The sequence below is a fragment of the Girardinichthys multiradiatus genome, chromosome 1 (assembly GCF_021462225.1).
Source record: "Girardinichthys multiradiatus isolate DD_20200921_A chromosome 1, DD_fGirMul_XY1, whole genome shotgun sequence".
Lineage (NCBI taxonomy): Eukaryota > Metazoa > Chordata > Actinopteri > Cyprinodontiformes > Goodeidae > Girardinichthys > Girardinichthys multiradiatus.
In genome coordinates, this window is record NC_061794.1 from 16,765,423 (window position 1) to 16,784,244 (window position 18,822).

Genomic DNA, 18,822 nt, shown 5'->3' on the forward strand with positions numbered 1-18,822 from the left:
AGATTTATTGAGTTTTATTTTGAAATCAGCATTAAATAAAATTATCTTCAAATCAGACTAAAAGACAGTTTTTATCCACAAGCTGTCAAACAAACTACTGAACTCTGGATCATAATACTGCATGAAACCACATCTGTGACACTTTGTTTGCTTATTACTGCTGCATGATGTGTACTTTTTTTTTGCACGCCATTAGTGCTTTTGTTTTTATCGTGATTTGAACGGTTCTTCTTATCCTAAGCATTTCATCGCATTGTTTACTGCGTGTTAACCTGCATATGACAAATAAACCATATCAATGACATATCAGTGTTTGTTTTATGAGCAGTTTGTCATCTGTGCTGCTGTTCCAAAATGCCAAATGCAAAAGTATTGCGTGGGGATGCAAAAAAATAAAAATCCCCCATGTCCCCTCTCGGGCTCCGTACCTTTCCCCTCTATTGTGGCAAAGGCTCTTAAATCTTTAGTGCACTTGCAGCAAGTTTGTTGGTCAGATGAAACTTGACACATTATGGTACTTTTGGTTTGATGTATGAAGAGATGCGGGGCTGGTTCAATCCAGAATTTGCCTTACAAGTGTCCCTTAATCACTGATGTACTTGATTATGACTAAACACGTTTTACAAGCAGCAGACTGCGTGTTAAAACCGCTACATTCAACTCTCCTGAAGTTCGGTAATATTTGCGACTTTCCTGTCAGCTCTATGAGTTTAATAGATAAGTCCTTACTTCTGACTTTAGGTTACAAATCCAATTTTACCACGTCCAGTTCTCCACCTGCGTTCAGGATGGAGGGAGCAAACATTGAGCAGAAGCACTGTTGGCTTGTGGGTCGTATAGTTCGTTTGACTCGCATTATAGTATAGGCATCTTGGAAAAAAACTACAGGTCCTTCTCAAAATATTAGCATATTGTGATAAAGTTCATTATTTTCCATAATGTCATGATGAAAATGTAACATTCATATATTTTAGATTCATTGCACACTAACTGAAATATTTCAGGTCTTTTATTGTCTTAATATGGATTATTTTGGCATACAGCTCATGAAAACCCAAAATTCCTATCTCACAAAATTAGCATATCATTAAAAGGGTCTCTAAACGAGCTATGAACCTAATCATCTGAATCAACAAGTTAACTCTAAACACCTGCAAAAGATTCCTGAGGCCTTTAAAACTCCCAGCCTGGTTCATCACTCAAAACCCCAATCATGGGTAAGACTGCCGACCTGACTGCTGTCCAGAAGGCCACTATTGACACCCTCAAGCAAGAGGGTAAGACACACAAAGAAATTTCTGAACGAATAGGCTGTTCCCAGAGTGCTGTATCAAGGCACCTCAGTGGGAAGTGAGAAGCAGCAATGGACTGTTGCTCAGTGGTCCAAAGTACTTTTTTCGGATGAAAGCAAATTCTGCATGTCATTCGGAAATCAAGGTGCCAGAGTCTGGAGGAAGACTGGGGAGAAGGAAATGCCAAAATGCCAGAAGTCCAGTGTCAAGTACCCACAGTCAGTGATGGTCTGGGGTGCCGTGTCAGCTGCTGGTGTTGGTCCACTGTGTTTTATCAAGGGCAGGGTCAATGCAGCTAGCTATCAGGAGATTTTGGAGCACTTCATGCTTCCATCTGCTGAAAAGCTTTATGGAGATGAAGATTTCATTTTTCAGCACGACCTGGCACCTGCTCACAGTGCCAAAACCACTGGTAAATGGTTTACTGACCATGGTATCACTGTGCTCAATTGGCCTGCCAACTTTCCTGACCTGAACCCCATAGAGAATCTGTGGGATATTGTGAAGAGAACGTTGAGAGACTCAAGACCCAACACTCTGGATGAGCTAAAGGCCGCTATCGAAGCATCCTGGGCCTCCATAAGACCTCAGCAGTGCCACAGGCTGATTGCCTCCATGCCACGCCACATTGAAGCAGTCATTTCTGCCAAAGGATTCCCGACCAAGTATTGAGTGCATAACTGTACATGATTATTTGAAGGTTGACGTTTTTTGTATTAAAAACACTTTTCTTTTATTGGTCGGATGAAATATGCTAATTCTGTGAGATAGGAATTTTGGGTTTTCATGAGCTGTATGCCAAAATCATCCGTATTAAGACAATAAAAGACCTGAAATATTTCAGTTAGTGTGCAATGAATCTAAAATATATGAATGTTAAATTTTCATCATGACTTTATGGAAAATAATGAACTTTATCACAATATGCTAATATTTTGAGAAGGACTTGTACACAATGGCGGCGTCGATCCAAGTTTTTTTTTTCTTAAAGTTTATAACAAAGTCTCAGTTTTACATTTCCAAAGACAATTGATCCTAGTTTATTTTCCCTCCAATTGGTTAGCTCCCGCTCCCGTCTGCTCCCGTAAATGTTTTATCCTGTACCGTCCCAATCACGTGATCTTTACTGATGCTGTCTCCAGTCCCGCGGGATTCCCATGGGAATCCCGTGACCCGTGGAATTCCCGAAAAAATGTCAGCCTCTAATCCCAACCCCATGAGTCTCCCACCCCCAGTGAACCCCAACAAGAACCTCCCCACAGGGCCACCAACAACAAGGACACCGATATCGAACACATCCCCCCGAACCCAAACGGCACAAATCCCCACCCCCACAGGGGCACACCCCCACAGGTGAACTCCGTGACCGAGAAGCCGATGAAGCCACACCCACACAGCGGAAGCTCCACACACAGCCCCGCTCTAAGAACCCCCACCGCACCCCGCTTCCCCACCACACAGCGCGCCGCAACGGTAAGGCAAGGGCCCTGCGCAACGCCACCCCCGCCCACCGGCACAACAGGGCAGACCCCACCCAGCACCGCACCCACAACCGGACCCCCGACCCCACACCATGATGGGACAAACTCATCCACCAAGAGGTCCCCGGCCAGCGGCAGGAACCCAGGGCCAGTGACCTCACCACGCCCCCCTCAGCAACAAAAAACACTACATCACTGCCACTGTACATCACTGTACAGTGATGTACAGTGGCAGTGTACATCACTGTAGTTTTTGAGTTGGAGCAGATTAAAGATGCTCAAAGTAATGAAAAATGAGGTGGAATGGTCCTTTAACTGTTTCCCGAATCAGAAGCCAACTTCAGCTTTGTTTTTTTTACGTGGTCTCAGTCCGCTTCCAAATGGATATGGTTCGCTTATGGTCTCAATACGAACCGGCCCCGATCCGACCCAACTACAGCAAACATATGTCTCAAGCCACTGTAGCTGGTAGCAAAGGTGTATGTTGTACTGAAATAAAACCTGATCAGTTGTATGTTGCTTTATCTTCACTACTCTCATATGTTGATGGGGTTATTAAAGCAAAAAACAGTGGAATGCAATCTTTTTATTGCCTTATAAATATATAGTTACTAACAGGATCAAAGAATCTTTATTTAGAATTTTACAAAGATATTGTCCAGTAAAAGATAATATTTGTTGTTTCTTTCCAAATGTTAGTAAAAACTGCTCCTTTTGTCAGTGTGAAGTTGAAAGTATCGAACATTTATTTGTGGAATGTTTTCATGTTGTAATATTTTCATTGGATTTACAAAGTCTCCTTACAAAGAAAACTGGAAAGAATATTCCAACATTGCTTGCAACATTTAAATGTTCTTTAGATTAAATATACATAGTCAATTTAATTATAATGCTAGCAAAATATTATGTCCACAAGATGAAATGGAGTAAAAGTATTCCCTCCTGTAATAATTTTAAGGACACTGACTAAAAAATATATCTCGCCTCTATTCAAAAATTTAACTTAAATAATCAGAAACTTGGAAAAACAATAGCACTTGTTGAAAAATTTAGTTTTATCTCATAAGCATACCCCTTTACTATTTTGTTTTCCTCAATTTCCGGGTCTGTCCTCTGTCCCGCCCCCGTCATTTCTGTCCAATGGGAGCAATGATCGTCACCCGCGTGGCTTTGTTTATAAGTAACACTTCACTTGCAAAAAGTACAACGTGAAAGCAAACCACACCAAATGAAAAGAAGTCCGCTTTTAGTCCGGACCAGACAAGCGGACCAAATTACTTTCCTGGTGTGAATACACTGTAAATGTAAACAGCACTTTTTCAATCTAAATTGGACTTAGGACTGGATTTTCACTGGGTCATTTTAAACACATGCATATGATTTCATCTAAACCATTCCACTGTATCTGGGCCTGCATGTTTAAGGTTGTAATTCTGCTTGAAGGTGAACCTCCACCACAGGCTCAAGTTTTTTGCATCTAACAGGTGTTCTTCCAGGATTGTCCTGTATTTAGATCCATTCATCTTCCCATCAACTTCGACCGGCTTCCCTGTCCCTGCTAAAAAAGGCATCACTGTAGCATGATGTCCCTTCCTCAATGTGAAACCATGTGTATAGTGTGTTCAGGGTGATGTGCCATGTTAGCTTAGTTAGTTTAGTTTCAGTCTTCTGTGATCAGATCAAGACAACTGCAGACAGGATTTTCCTACAGTTTTCTCGATCCCACTCTTCCACAAAGTCCAAATTTGTGAAGTGTAGGCCTAATAGTTTTCATGTCAGAGTTACCATGGGCTTTGTAGCTAATTCTCTGATTAATATTATTGTCTTTTCTGCCAGTTAAGCTGGGTGACCATGTCTTTGTAGGTTTGACATTGTGCCATACCTTTTCATTTTTGGATTGCCACACTTATCAGATTTGTTTTTGTAAAAACGCTGACACCCTTAAATCATTTGCTTTAAGCTTTAGCTGTGTACTAAACTGAAGCTTGTGGTTGTAATGAGGCTAAATGTAAAAAGATTCAAGTGCAAATTATATTTCTGCATGACATTGTATGTCACAGGCAGTGCTTCACCTACATCTTTGTGATTGACAACAGAGGACATAACAGAGACGACCTTGATGTCTTATCTATCTGTCTGTCTGTTTCCTTTCTGCAGGTCTGGCTGTCGGCTTAGATCCTGAAGGTTACGGTAACCCAGATTTCTGTTGGATCTCCATGTACGATAAACTCATCTGGAGCTTTGCTGGCCCAGTTGCAATTGTCCTACTGGTAAGTGTCTCCCTGCAAATGTAAAACACTGTACTTAATTGGAAGCACCAAACCTAAATAAAATGTTGTCGAAGCAGTCAAGTAGACTAAACGATTATTGTTTAACAACCGGTTAAGGCAGCAACAAATGAGTCTTTTTGGCTCAAAAAACAAGCTACCATAATGTTAACAGTCTCAACACCAAAGTGTAAAAGGTCAAGTTTATTAAACATTGTGTGAAAACTTGGTTTCCGCTTTCCTGGCTTTTAATCTGTAGCTTAACTGTCCTAAGCAGGTTTCTGTCATCTGTCACAAGTGGCAGCACTACAAATTGATTTCAGGAAGAGAGCCCACTTGAACTTTGCTGGAGCATGATTTTAATTGCTTGCCTCATTGTGAAAAGACCTTTCAATTAGAAAGCTCACTTCAATAACCTACTTTTACCAACCTTCAAATGGATCTTTTACTTCTGTTTTTACCACGTTAATTTAATACCTCTTCATGTTATGGACTGTTTTACCAAACATTGTGATTGTTCTTTGAGATGCGGATAAATTTGTCTGAAGGCAAAACGGTTGCCCATGGCAACTGTTTTATCCACATCGATTTTGTGTCATCAATTTACCTTGATCCCAGATGTTCCTAGAAGCAGAATTGGATTTGTTGAAATGCATTGAGAATGTTGCCTTACCATCGTTATTGATTTCCCCTGATCCAGATGAATGGAGGGATTTTCACGACTGTAGCCAAGATGTCCTGTAACCCATCTCAGAAGGAGACTAAGAAACTTCCTGTCATGTAAGTAACCTTCTCAACTCTGTTGTCACTTTACTAAAATAATTTTTATTTCTTCTAGAGTGGCTGTATAAAAGTTTAAAAACAATATAATTCAGTTTGCTTACAAACTGGCTAAGAGACAATAACTTAAATATCTACATGTATAGAAAAAACACATGACATTCACATGTGGTCCCTTTTCTCACATGTCACAATATAGTTCCAACATGTGAAACACGTGGACATTTTACATGTGGAAGGTTTTCCCTCATGTTTTTCACATCTTGCAACACAATATAATTGGGATATGATTTAGATTCAGATCCAAGTACATACAGCCCAATATAATCCCAATTGTAAGAATCTACAGTCCAATTCAGTTGATCATATAATCATACAATCATACAAGTGTCTATCCAAAGAAGCCCAGATTAATTCATCGAGCTGCAACCATGTGGCAACTGTGGACAGGAACCACACCTTTAACAGAAAGACACCACTGGCAGAACCAGAACCCATATGAGGATAGCCTGTCTATTCTACATTCAGTGTCTGCAACATCAGCCCTGATTTATTCTGTTTTATTTAAATGTTCATAATAAAAGCAGACTAGTATGTTTGTCCCTGTAAGACATTAATGGTTTGTGTATACTTGTAAAATATGTTAACAGATTATGTAAATGATTGTGAATATCTTTAATACATCACATTTTCGTGTATTCATCCTGTTTAATACAGATTTCATTGTTTTCCTTTGTTTTTTTTATTTCTGTTTTAGTGCTACTATCCGAAATTCCTTCCTGCTGTTGCTGGTTGCCACCTCCACCTGGCTGTGTGGTCTGATGGCTGTAAATAACAGCATCCTTGCCTTCTATTACATCTTTGATGTTCTCTGCCTAGTGCAGGTATAAACAAAGTCCACCATGTGCATTCTGAACCTGCACCTGGATCTTCGAAAACTCATATCTCAACCTTTATTGTTATCTTACAGTATGTCTCCTAATCCCTTTCTCTATCTCAGGGCCTGTCGGTGATGCTGGTCTTCACCGTATTTAACTCTGAAGTTAAGGAGGCCTGGAGAGTTGCCTGTTTGGGTAAGAAGACCCCTGGAGAAGACCCACCAAGAACGCCACAGAACACTGTGAGTTTCCCGCATTTGGTTTTTCGAAACCATATGCAGGTTTTATCCATTATCTGTTTTAGAGTGATTTTAAGCCAGAAAATAAGAGGAAACATAATGATCTTTGATGTCCCAACAAGATAGCCATTATTGAGATGTCTTGACTCACATAGTGAATCTAAAGTCCAGATGTGAAGCCATAAATCATCTCTCTGCATGATCTGAAAGCCTTTTACTGTGTTTTATTACGATGTATTCTTTTTAAGAAACAGATTTTCACTATGTCCATTACTTAACAGCACAAAAACCCTCCTGTCCTCCATTTCTACTTCCCTGAATCCATCCATCAATCTTTCCTGTCCTTCCTTTGCTCCTGTTCAGTTGCCCTCAAGGTTTGCTGCTGACCCACATTAAACAATACACCAGCCACTGGAACACTGCTTGTTCTTTAGCCTCTTCAACGAAAGCACTGTGCAGTACTTTGTGATTGCGTGTGTTTGTGCATGTTGGTAAAATCCTATCCTACTTTCACCTCTTTACTCTCTTCTGCCTTGTGTGTTTATTAGTTCAGCTGAATGAACATTAACCATTACTATTCCAGACTGTTTGCATGCATGAGTTATAAAAAGTTATATGAATGTGCATTGTATGCCTCATATACAATTTGAATACAATGTGCACAGAGCCCCAAGAGAAGCATAAATGCATTTGTGAGGTATTTTTGTTTTAGGATGTGCATGGATGAGCAATTGTGTGTGTGTTTCATTCCCGGTTTTGCTCTTCCTCTCCATCACTGAGTCATGTGAGGAAGAAGCCTGGAACTATTATTAGAAGAATACTTCGGGGTTTTTATCTTTGCTGGGTTACATATGTTAATGGCTGCTTATTATAGTGTTTTTTTCCCCCTGTCTGACTCATGTCCTGCTGCATGTTATTTATTAATCTATGTATCTATAATGTGCAGAGTAGGGAATGCCATCTCAGTTAAACACTGGAGCTTATGCTCTAATTTTCTAGTTTGCTAATTTTATTCCCTACAGCACTTTAGGTTTGGTAATGGAAAATACAGTAACGTGTTTTAGGGCTAACAAAGCTGTATTTGTTTGTTGTATCATCTATAAGCTTCGAAAAAGTTATTGTAATGTAAGGTTGTAACGATATGAAAAGACATGAGATTATATATTTGAACTATATTTTGGGAAAAACAATTTGGGATGTGTACAACTTTGTTTGTTTGTTTTAACAAACAGAATAAAGATTTTAAGTGGGTGTCTAATCAGTGTAGAAAAATGAACTCCAGATTTGAAACGTCTATCACGAGTCTTGTCTCATTCTAAGGTGATCCTAATGCCAAAAAAGGCATTGAAACTTCTCTTAAACTGAAAAAGTTTAGAAAGAAAAATAGTGGTGTTTTATTATCTTGAGATCTCATTACATTCCTCTTATATAGTCATCCTGATGTTAATATAAGGCAAGACTTCTCAGATAAGATATTAGCACATTCAGATTATGTGATTTTGATTACCTTTTACTCATTAAACAAAAGACATTGAATTCTTGAGGTCCTCCGGTTTATATCTGTCATGTTTTGTGTGTTTTCAGGCTCAGAATCCCTACCATAATGCATCGCTATTGGAGCAGAGTGGGCTGCACCGCATCACCCTGGGAACTTCCACCATCTCTTCTGTCAGCTCTGCGAGGTATTCCTCAAACATCAGCATTCACACTCTCACCAACATGCTGGAAATGAACCTTGCTTAAAAACACATACAGACTTTGACAAATTTATTGTCAGCCCTGGTAAAGATTTGTAAAGGAGCCTTATAACCAGTGATTTGATTTACTTGTATTGCTGTAGCATAAATTCACACTAAACGGTTTACTGAAGTCCAACCTTTGATGTGAGTATATTTATTCATTGGGGAAAAGAATAAAATTCCTAGGGATACATTTTTCCCCTTTGAAATAATTGTAACAGAAGTATTTCTTTTAAACTCATTTTTTACTTTTTTGATTTTTTCAGAGTTTGTAGAAACTTCTAGTTAGTAATCCATTACCTTCTGTTTCCCTAGTATATAATGTGACAAAGGGGCCTATACGTTTTTTCCCAATGGATTCAAGGCAGATGTTTAGGAGTGATGCAAGGCAAAAGCTTTTTCTGTCTTAACATCACAACAGTCAACTTGTGGATTTTGGTATACTTTACTTTAAGATTATGACTGGGATTAAGATTTAGCTTTTCCAGCAATAAATTATCTAAGAAAGTTAGGAATGAAAGAAAAACCTTTTTTATTTTGTGCTCTAGATATTATTCCATCATCTCTGTTTAAAGCTGTTTTCCAATGTACTGGTTAATCTATTTTGACAATCATACAGTGCTGTCTAACCTCTGGTCAGGTTCCCGCATCTTTTAAACACTTTTTACGTGCTTCTCTAAAAACACCCTAGATCTGTTGGCTCTTCTAGCTACAGGCCTTCCTCAAATCTCTCTTGCATTGCATGAATTCTAGAAACACTGATAACCCAAAAACTGTGATGACTGAAATTTATATAATATAGATATATATTACTAGGTTTTTTTTTTCCACTGAACAAATTTACTCAATATAAAGGTTGGAATTGCTAACTGAGAAATTATGCTACTGTCATGAAAGATTAAATCACTTTAAGGCTTTTCACACACATTCACACACATTTATTTGTGTCTGTGTTCTGCTGCTGCAAGAAGTATTTTTCCCCTCCTATTTTAGAGCAAAGGTTTTGACATCCAGACTCTAAAAAGGATAAATTGATGACTGGTCTGAATGACAGAGAGATCATCATTCAAATAGGACTGCATCTGGGTTTGTCGAGTCTCTGCTGCTGTCTGTGTTAGATTGCTTCAGAGAGGAAACTCCCCCCACTGTTTGCTTTTTTGGGTCAGTAGGGTAAAGATGAAGAAGATCGGATTGAACAAAGTACTGTACTACATTTAGAGCGACACTAATGTACCCTTGAAATGGCAGTTGATGTCTTTAAGGCTCAATGATTATCTCACCAAGTTTACATACCGCACACATAACTATGTGTGTGGATCATCTCATGTGTTTCAACTCTATTTGGGTCTCCTGTATGTTGTGCATGTACTTATCTGTCCTCACTTGTCTTCTCTCCGCCTGTTAGAGAAAATCTCTTGGCACGTCAGAATCTGGAGCAAAACATCGTCCACACTGGAGCAACTGACCTGGATGTAGCCATGTTCCACAGAGATGGAGGTTAGGGTGCAGGCACACACACTAACAAGGATGGGTTTACAGTACATCAGCGGTGCCCCATTCCAGTCCTCAGGGAAGTGCCTTGCATGTTTTAGATAAGTTCCAGCTACAACATACCTGATTCATTGGGTAAACTGCCTCCTCAGCTTGTCATCAAGTTCCACACAAGCCTGCTAATGGATTTGTTTAAATCAGGTGTGGTGATGCAAGAAAACATGCAGAACACCCCTAAGAGCTGGAATTTAACATCACTGATTTAAATGTTTTACACAAAACACAAATCTTTAATAAAAAGCCACATTCTCTCTAAATCAAGCCTTTTTCCTGCCCCTTTATAACAATGTCATGTCAGAGACTTTATCAAAGATAAATCCCCTTCAGTGCTTCCATAGAGGAGAAAGATTTCAGGTCACCATCTAATGTTTCTTGCTCTCCTATTCTTTATTTATTCAACATGGCTCCATTCAGGTGGGGATTCAGATTCAGACTCAGACCTGTCCATGGATGAAGAGCGAAGTCTCTCCATCCCTTCCTCTGAGAGCGACGACAACGTGCGTCTCCGGGGGCGCATCCAGCGGCGGTTCAAACGCTCCAATCACAGCGAGCGTCTGCTCACCGAACCAACCAACAATGGCACCAAAGGTAGACAATCGACTTTCCTGTTTTAAATTATTTTAATACATACTGGGAAATAACTTTGATGAAAAATGGGATTTCACCATATTGTTTGATAAAGAACACATAAAAAAAGTAACAGGAAATCATACTTACTGCAAAGTAAGATAAAAGTGTAAAGCACTAATCTCCTGGCATATTCATTATGCCTTTTAGTCACAACCACAGACTAAAACAGAGTACAGTAAATAGAGTCCATCTGTGCATAATTACATCTCAGTATAAATGCAACTGTCCTGGAAAGTATTAATCAGAGAAGCAGCCAAGAGTGTCATGGTAACTCTGGATGAGCTGCAGAGATCATTAGCTCCAGTCGTACAGTATGTCAAAAGGATATCTATTACTTGTGCATTGACCTTTATGGAAGAGCGGTAACAACAAAGAAATTGTTCAAAGAAAGCTTTAACATGTTCGCCACAAGCCAAGTAATGGACGCAACAAACCTGTTGAAGAAAGTGCTCTGGTCAGATGATACCAAAACTGAACACTTTGGCAATCATGCAAAATGAACGGTGGAACAATACCTCTGCACATCAACAAGAACATACCATCTCTACGAAGAGACATGATGGAGGCAGCATCATGCTGTGGGAATAGTTTTCTTCGCCACTGACAGGAAGTTGGTCAGATGACGAAAGAATTGATGGAGCTGAAAGAAGGGGAATTCTTGGAAAAAAAATCCGTTAGAGGTTGCAAAAGACTTGATTGTGGCAGGGCTTCTTGTTCAAACAGGACAACGAACCAATATATAAAGCTTCAACATGCATGGTTCACATCAAAGCATATGGCTGACCATATTTTCTTTCCACTTTTATGAACCACAATTATGAACCTATTTGTCTTGGTCTTTCACATAAAGTTTGCGGTAGCAACCTGTTAAATTTTGGAAAAGTTAAAGAAGTCTGTTGTTTCAAAGTCAATGCATACTCAGGGCAGATAGGTAGAAACAGTAACATCCACGCAAAATGTTCGAACAACTTCCCGGGATCAGAAAATTCTTTTCACTAGTTATCTAATAGAACTAAAAGTCAAATGCTGAAAACATGTAGCCTGGATTGTCACAACATCAAACACCTAAAACAAGAGCTAGTTGTCAGTATTGAGTACCTTCCTCTTTCTGATACTCATTAACTTATATCATTTTCTATGCACTTGAAAATTGGTGATATAAATGTCACGCTTAAACCGCTCATTCGAAAGGCCAGATATGTTCAAATCAATAAATCTATATAACTACTGAGATTTTAGCCTAATAAGATGTTTGTTAATCAGTTGAACTTTATTCCAGTTAAAACAAGAACACAGCTGTATGTTGAATAGCTGAGAGCAAGAGGCCAGCCGGTTCTGATCAATAAATCACTGCAGTCAATTTAAAGAGCAGTGCTGAGACAGCTGGCTTTTTTAAGTGAACAGTCACAATCTTAAGAGATTCCATTGACTATGACAAAGCAATAACCCCTGAAGGACCATAATATGCCAGAACCTGTCAGCTGAACAGCAGTTAACCTCCCATCACTGCAGATTAAGACAATGATGAGGAGAATGTCCAAGGATAGGCAAACCTTTAGTGTCCAATAAATTAAAAGAAGAAAACAAAGTAGATTACTACAACTTTATTTTATGAGCAGAGACTAACAGGAATAACTAAAGAACAGCAGAAATGTCAAATTAGCATTCCTTCAAATCCAAAGTTCAGTTCGCTTCTTGTTTTTGTAGATTCATTATAACAGCTTATTGATACTGAATTTATTTCAACGTTAATAAACAAGACAATGTGAATATCTGATTGACTTCATTGTCCGTATTACAGACATGTCTGTTCATAAGTTATATACAGTAATCTAAAATGTAGCACAGCTGGAACTTTAAAAGTATTTACAAGGCATACACACTTTATTTGCTGACAACTGCTTCAGTGCTTTGTAAAAGTTATTATACCCTCAGACCTCTTCACATTTTGCCATGTAACAAATACAAACTTGAATGTATGTTTTGTGATAGATCAACATAAACTAGTGCATAACTAAAAATAGAAGGGAAAATATATATGATATTTAAAATATTTAGCAAATAAAAATCCAAAAAGTATGGCATGTATTTGTATTCAGCCCCCTACTCAGTCAATGGTCTTTAGAGCCGATCTTTCATTGCCATTAAAGCTCCAGACCATTGTAGCTCTGGATGTATGTTTAGGATAATGGTCCTGCCGGAACGTGAACCTCTGCCCCAGTCACAGGTCTTTCGCAGTCTCTAACAGATTTTATTCTATGATTGCCCTGTATTTAGCCCCGTTCATCTTCTCCATCAACTCCGACCAGATTTCCTGTATGCTGAAAAAAGCCATTCCCACACCACAATGCTGCCACTACTATGTTTCAAAGTAGGTGTGGTTTAATGTGATGTGTAATGTTAATAACAATTTGTGTGTAGGCCAAAACGTTCAGATTTGTGAAGTATACGCCTCATAGTTGTCCTCTCAACAAATTCTCTCACTTGAGCATTGCATTTCTGCGGCTCATCCAGAATTATCATGAGCTTTGTGGTTGATTTTTTGATTGTTGCTCTCCTCATCTGTTCGGTCGGTTTAAGTAAACATCCATCTCTTGGTAGGTTTCCATTTTCATTCCTTTCTCCCTGACCTGTCTGTTGTGCTTCTTGGTCTTCACGATGCTGTTTGTTCAATGATAGTAACTGATGTTATGATGTGATATTATGTAATTCTCTGTATAATAAAAAGTGAAAATTTGTGCTTTAGTTTATGACAAAGAGTGAAAAAGTTACAATATTATTAATACTTTTGCATGGCATTTTATTTGTCACTAACCTACATTGTTTTCTGCACGTTTAAAAACAATATAGCACAATGCCTAATGTCAAATTGAATAATGAAATAATAAAAGTGTACTCATGAAAGCGATCATTTATTTATTTAAGGATATGAACTGAAAAACATAAAACAAAATGGTCCTAAAATGAAATAATCCTGGTATATTTATTTGTAATTGAAAAGAAGCCTCTTTTATTTGCATGCAACAGATTTGGATGGCAATGACCTTCTATCCTACTGGCCTGCCTTGGATGAATGTGACACCTTGCAGAAGTGGGGCTCAGAGCGCCCCCTGGGGGGGGATTACAACAAGGATGCTGCCAACAACAACCAGCTTGATGCAGCGCTCACCAGCGGAGACGAGAATGGCCTCACCCAGCCACACAGGCACCGCAAAGGTGGGAGAGACATAAAACTACTCTTTTATTCTTCTACTGTTTTATCTCTCATCATGTAATTTAATCAGATATTAGAGGATTTTTTATTTCTCTTGCATCTGATTTGCATCACTGAAAGATAATTATGTGAAATCTGCATCTGGCTTGATTTTCATACATATATTAACCCTAACCCTACTGCTCTTCACTGAGCCCAGCTGAGCAGTGGGGTAGCCATGTGTTGTAACTTGTTTCTATCCTTCAGCAAACAGCAGGTATGAGCACCCCGCAGAGTAGCTATCAAACCTGGCTCAAGTACAGCATGCTAGTGCAGCACCTCATTCCCAGCAGAAAGAACAGTGAGCCACAGAAGGGGCCTTCACATCCAAACAATGAAACTGAACAAATGTATGTGTCAAAGACCACCTGGCCACAGCACAAACATCACTCATGAGCAGCCCTCTAAACAGGACCCAGGAGGTCACTACGCCCATGGTGGAGTGAGCCCTAACACCATGATGCACTGGGAGACCCCTGCTGTTGTAAGCTAGAGAAATGGTTTTGATAAGCCAGTGGAAGAGTCAAGGGCGAAAATTCCATTTCATTGTTGGGGGACAATATAAAGAGAGATTTTTCAAGAGCAGTTTTTGGGGGAATCAGCAAAGCTACAGTGAAAAATAATATTGTAAAATGTAAAGATGGAACCTTATCAGTACTGTACGCAGTGTACTAAATAATTGGTAAATAACCAGGTTGAAATGGCATATTCAAACTGTTAATACAATTAATAATCATGAATAGTAATATTAATTATTACAATTTGCCACTTGAAAAACCGCAGGTCACCACAAGGTAATTATTACTAAATGAATCAGAACTGGCAAATTCAGCCACAGTCAAAAATTGTTTGGACATTTTTTGTTTTTGCTGTTTTTTGCTCTCTTTCTTTCTCTGTATCCTGTTACTTGCTCTGTTCACTTCTTTTTTTCCTCTCATTGTCAGTGGCGCTCAGCTGCTCGCAATGCTTGGCCACTCCCTCCCGAATTTTACATGGCAGTTTAATTCAACCGAAGTAATGAGATGAAGAAAATGCGGTCTGATTCCAAATGTTAATGTGTTTCATTCTATTGAGAAGTGGAAGTAAATAAAATGTGTGATATATGTTTTGTTTTGAGTAGGTACTTACTGGAGGTCAGTTATTTATGCTGCTCTTGGTACAACAGACCAAACCATTGTACTGACAATGGATCTGGCTCTGTCCAGAAAGAGCCTTACCCTTGGTTGGGCTAGCAATACACACAAACTGCTGATCACACAACATCACATCCTGTGTGCGGTCAATGTAAATGTGCAGTGCATGTAAAGGGCACAAGGAGTGTGACCTCCTTTGCTCCTCAGATGCAAAAGGGGTGGACAAAAACTAGAGAGCTCTGTAGTCCTAGCTGTAGTCTGGAGATATAACCTTAGGAAGATATGCTGCATTGGGTCACAGGGTGACCTTGGAGCCATCAGGGGAAAATTATGTGTAGGTGGGATTCACAGTCAAAGCATGGAGGTCCCCAACCTGCTTTGAAGTTGTCAGAATAAGAAGCAAAGCCACCTTATATGAAAGGAGCTTCATATTTACTGACTCCAAAGGTTCAAATAGAAGGTCACAAAATGCCTCTAGCACCAAAGTGAGATCCTAGGAAGGGAAGCTAAGTTTAATCACAGGCCTGAGTCTACGGACCCAAAGGCTGATTATCTCAGCATGCCATGACTTCACTAGCCAACAGGGTGCTGCTAATCCAGCACAGATCTTGTTTGCGCACTCTCTCTAGTACAGGCAGTATCATTTTCACTAGGGTAAATGTATATAGGAATACAATAGGCAATGGGTGGGCTAAAGCACCCGCTCCAGCATAACATTCTGATCCTGTATGGAGGGCAGTGGGTGTTGGCCCTGGTGGCGAACAGATCTACTGCTGCTCTTCCAAACAGACAACATATCTGAGCCTCCACAGAGGGTTGAAGCCTCCATTCTCTTCCAGAGGCCCATCTCTGGAGAGCAAATCTGCACTGTCTGTTTATGTGTGAAATCACGGCTGTGTTGTCTGTTCTCACCAGAACATGTTACTGCCACTCCATTGCACAGGTGTCACCCCTCTCGGGAGGCACCTGTGGACACCACCTTGCAAAAGGACACTCCCTATCGGTGAATTGTTTGCTTTCTATGGCCGTGATGTGATGTATGCAACCAGACGGAGTGGGTCAAGCCAGGAGTTGGCTATCAATGCCCAGCAGTCCAGATAAGTCCAAATACGGGTGCCTGTTTCTCTATGTGATGCTAGCAATGCCTCCACACATTTTGTAAAAGTGGGAGGCGCCAGAGACAGGCCGAAAGGAAGTACAAGGTACTCGTAGACTATGCGCTTGAAAGCAAATCTAAGAAACTGTCTGTGGTTCAGGTGTATTGTTACGTGAAAGTAAGCATCTGTCAGGTCTATAGTAGCATCTCAATCACCCAGGTTGATGGCATTCAGAAGATGGTTGAGTGTTAGCGTTTTGAATTTGTACATTTGGAGGTATTGGTTCAAAACTCTCAAGTCCAAGATCAAATGAAGCCCGGCCCCTTATAACGGCTTTACCAACTTTTGTTAACTTCTGAAGCAGGAACCACATATTTATCGACAAACCTACCCACCTTTGTCTTCATTCTCTGGACCTTGTGCTGACATATGGCATTGAGTGTAAAGACATAACAACATTCTCTCATAACCCTGTCCTGTCTGACCATTTCTTAATAACCTTTGAGTTTAATTTAACCGAGTACTCCACACCTGAAAGAAATTTTTATTATAGTAGATCATTATCAGGCGATGCTGTAACAACCTTTAAATAATCTGTTCCACTTTTAATTTCCTCATTATCACTGAAAAGCACAGTGGAGGGCAATAATTCTGTTTCTGCCCCTTCACAAATTGATTCTTTTGTTCATAGTGTTTCTTCATCATTGCGTGATGCATTAGACAATGCAGCCCCCTTGAAAAAGAAGGTAATCATTAATAGGAGGCTAGCTCCTTAGTTTAATTCAGAGCTGCGTACTTTAAAGCACAATGTTAGAAAATTGGAGAGAAAATGATGCTCTACACATCTAGAGAATTCCTACTTAATCTGGAAAAATAGCCTACTGTTGTATAAAAAGACACTTCGCCAGAACAGCTTATTTCTCATCATTAATAGAAGAGAACAAGAATAATCCTAGGTTTCTCTTTAGTACAGTTGCTAAACTTACACAGAGTCATAGCTCTGTTGAGCCATCCATTCCCTTAGTTCTTAGCAGCCATGACTTTATGGGATTCTTCTTAAATAAAATTGATTGGACTGTTTTGATCCTGTGAAGCTTCCTGAGTTATCAGAAATATTAGCTTCATCTAAACCTTCAACTTGTATGTTAGACCCAATCCCAACCAAATTATTTAAGGAAGTGTTCCCTCTGATTACCAGCCCCATTTTAGATATGATTAATATATCTTTAGTAAATGGATATGTACCACAGGCTTTTAAGTTAGCTGTAATTAAACCTTTACTTAAGAAACCTTCGCTTGATCGAGATGACTTGAATAATTACAGACCTATATCCAATCTTCCATTCTTATCTAAAATTCTTGAGAAAATTGTTGCTAATCAAATGTGTGAGCATTTATACAGCAATGACCTGTTTGAAGAGTTTCAGTCAGGCTTCAGAGCTCATCATAGCACTGAAACAGCTCTGCTGAAAGTCACTAATGATATTCTTATGGCCTCAGATAATGGACTTGTGTCTGTTCTGGTTCTGTTAGATCTCAGTGCTGCATTTGATACAGTCGATCACAAAATTCTCTTAGAAAGGCTGGAATATGCTGTAGGGATCAGGGGAACAGCGCTAGGCTGGTTTAAATCTTATCTGTCTGACAGATTCCAGTATGTTCATATAAATGATAAATCATCTTTAAACTCCAGGGTTAATTGTGGAGTACCACAGGGCTCAGTACTTGAGCCAATTCTCTTTACTATATATATGCTTCCAAAAGGTCAAATTATCAGGCAGCATAGGATAAATTTTCACTGTTATGCTGATGATACTCAGCTTTACTTATCCATGAATCCTGATGAGCCCAACCATTTAGATAGACTACAAGCATGTCTTGAAGATATAAAAACTTGGATGACTTTAAATTTTTTCTTCTAAATTCAGACAAGACAAAAGTTGTCATCTTTGGACCGGAGTCTTTAAAAAAGAAATTGCTTAGTCAATCACTTAACCTGGATGGCATTAAATTGACCTCTGATAATAAAGTAAAAAACCTTGGTGTTATTTTTGAGCAGGACATGTCATTTAAATCCCATATTAAACAGGTTTCTAGGATTTTCTTCTTTCACCTCCGTAACATTGCCAAAATTAGAAATATCCTATCCAGGATTGACGTTGAAAAACTAGTCCATGCATTTGTTACTTCAAGGCTGGACTATTGTAATTCTTTACTAACAGGATGTCCACTAAATGCAGTTAAAAGCCTTCAGCTGATTCAAAATGCTGCAGCAAGAGTTCTGATGAAAATTAAAAAGAGAGATCATATTTCTCCTATTTTAGCTTCCCTTCATTGGCTCCCTGTTAAATCCAGAATATAATTTAAAATTCTCCTCCTCACATATAAAGCCCATAATGATCTAGCACCGTCATACATCAGAGATCTGATTGTTCCATATGTTCCTAACAGAGCACTTCGTTGTCAGACTGCAGGTTTACTG

The 18,822-nt window shown here is 39.3% G+C and overlaps 1 protein-coding gene across 2 annotated transcripts in view; it reads left to right on the forward strand.

Moving 5' to 3' along the window:
• Positions 1–18,822, forward strand: part of celsr3 (cadherin, EGF LAG seven-pass G-type receptor 3) — a 148,055-nt gene that overhangs the window by 120,075 nt on the left and 9,158 nt on the right. For both annotated transcript variants that reach the window (XM_047368701.1, XM_047368709.1), the window contains 8 exons: positions 4,931–5,043; positions 5,741–5,820; positions 6,578–6,704; positions 6,821–6,940; positions 8,522–8,619; positions 10,082–10,173; positions 10,642–10,815; positions 13,885–14,073. In XM_047368701.1, the coding sequence (XP_047224657.1) occupies positions 4,931–5,043; positions 5,741–5,820; positions 6,578–6,704; positions 6,821–6,940; positions 8,522–8,619; positions 10,082–10,173; positions 10,642–10,815; positions 13,885–14,073 (993 nt within the window). The remainder of the gene's footprint in view (positions 1–4,930; positions 5,044–5,740; positions 5,821–6,577; positions 6,705–6,820; positions 6,941–8,521; positions 8,620–10,081; positions 10,174–10,641; positions 10,816–13,884; positions 14,074–18,822) is intronic.